General features: G+C 49.3%; 1 protein-coding gene across 1 annotated transcript; it reads right to left on the minus strand.

Annotated features, from left to right (window-relative positions):
- Positions 1 to 330: 330 nt before the first annotated feature.
- LOC108356452 (heterogeneous nuclear ribonucleoprotein L-like) lies at positions 331 to 1,108 on the minus strand (the record flags this gene model as incomplete). Its single annotated transcript, XM_017607562.1, has 3 exons — positions 1,077 to 1,108; positions 797 to 1,010; positions 331 to 718 (listed from the first exon to the last, which is right to left on the minus strand). Coding segments are annotated over exons 1-3 (634 nt in total), but the record flags the coding sequence as incomplete, so codon positions are not given.
- Positions 1,109 to 1,652: the final 544 nt, after the last annotated feature.

Here is a 1,652-nt window from a genome sequence, read left to right on the forward strand (position 1 = left end):
CGGGACGCCGACAGAGAGAAGCACAGCTTCAAAACGTACGGGAATTTGCCGTCTGAAAGGAGAGAAGTTAGAAGGTGTGGAATACATAAAACTGAACGTGAGGTCTTACTTGGATTGGGAATCGACACGTGGTTGCAGATGACCAGCGCCTCCGTGGCGCTTGAGATCGACTCAAACTGAATCAGTCCCGAGGAGCTCCGCTCGGCTAGAGAAGGATTTGGGGAAAAGGGAAAGAAAGGGAGAGAAGGAAAAGGGCAATGGAAACAGTTAAGGTGACTTGAGACAGGCGGGGAAAAGGGTGCGACGAGTTTGATTTACCGAAGTTCTTACTTTTCGACTGGAAGAACTTGACACTAACGGGCTTGTTGTTCGGACAGTACTCGTCGAAAATGTTAATAATGTCCTGCTCCTGAATGCCGTAGGGGGCGTTGAAGAAGTGCAGCACGTCCGCCGGGTGGGAGATGCGGTTCTTCAGCGCCGATTCCGGATTGGTGAAGCGATTGTTGCGATTGCCCATGTAGTCCTTGAAGGAGCAGCTGCCGTCGGGCAGGTCAAAGGGCTGCTTGACGTCGTTGAGGAATGCCTGCTTGGAGAAGCCCAGCTGCATCTCGTGCCCGAAGAAGGAGACCTTGTTCAGGGAGGCAATGGCCCGCTCCACCGACGCCGAGTCGCCCATCTGCACCATGGCGCAGCCCTCCTTGCTCTTCAGAAACTTGACCTGAGTGAATTTAGAACAGGTCATTAGTAGAGTACCTAGAAGAGTTTACACCCCAAAAACACACAGCCCACCACTTACCCGAACGACGTTGCCGTACTGGCAGAGCAGGTTGAAGAGCTTCTCGCAGTTCATGACGGTGTGATTCAGACCGTAGACCATCAGAACAGCGCCCTGCTGAGGTCCACCAGCCTGTGATACGGGAGTACCTTGAATAAGCGGTGTCTGACCGGCATAGCCTGAGTTTGAAATACTTCCCAGAACGCCCTGTCCGCGGCCGTCTCCACGTCCGTAACTGGTTTAGATGGATAAGGTTAATAGAAGGGGTTTTTTCCAGTCAAAAAAACACTTGAAGACTTACGCATCTCCCGGCTGAATGTAGGACTCAGCCATGGCATAGGAAGCCGGGTGACGATTTGGCGCGTAGGCAGCCTCGTGGTGGCTGTACGGGTCTGGAACAGAGTGGTTGTGTGTTTTGTTGAACAAGTGGGGAAGCAAGTTAGAAAGAAGAAGAAGGATGGTTAGTTCGATGAGTCACCTAGCATATCTGTGCATAGTAAAGTAAAGTAAAGCAGTGTTAGTTTAAGTGTTTGAAGCTCGGGTGCTGAAAACAAAAAAAAACTTACGTGCAGGCTCGTTTAGAAGGCCAGTCCTACCATCATTTACGGGGATCTTTCCTGTGGGGTCGATTGGAAGAGAGGGAAGAGAAAAGACAAAAGAAAGCGGTATTAGTAGTTGTACTAAAGTGAAGGCTGAAAAGAGAAGACAACAAGACAAGAATCGAAAAAGAAGGCGTGATGGCATGATGAGGTACAGTGAAAGTGTTGTGTTACTTTTCAGTGTCTGTCATCATGTAAAGGTATGAAATACAAATTAAGAATGTGTCGCAGGCAAGGGCAGCAGTATTATCTCGTTTAGTTAGAGCAAGTTTGGTAAA

The sequence above is a fragment of the Rhagoletis zephyria genome, unplaced genomic scaffold, assembly GCF_001687245.7.
Source record: "Rhagoletis zephyria isolate East Lansing unplaced genomic scaffold, Rhagoletis_zephyria_1.1 Rzeph_scaffold_59410, whole genome shotgun sequence".
Classification (NCBI taxonomy): domain Eukaryota; kingdom Metazoa; phylum Arthropoda; class Insecta; order Diptera; family Tephritidae; genus Rhagoletis; species Rhagoletis zephyria.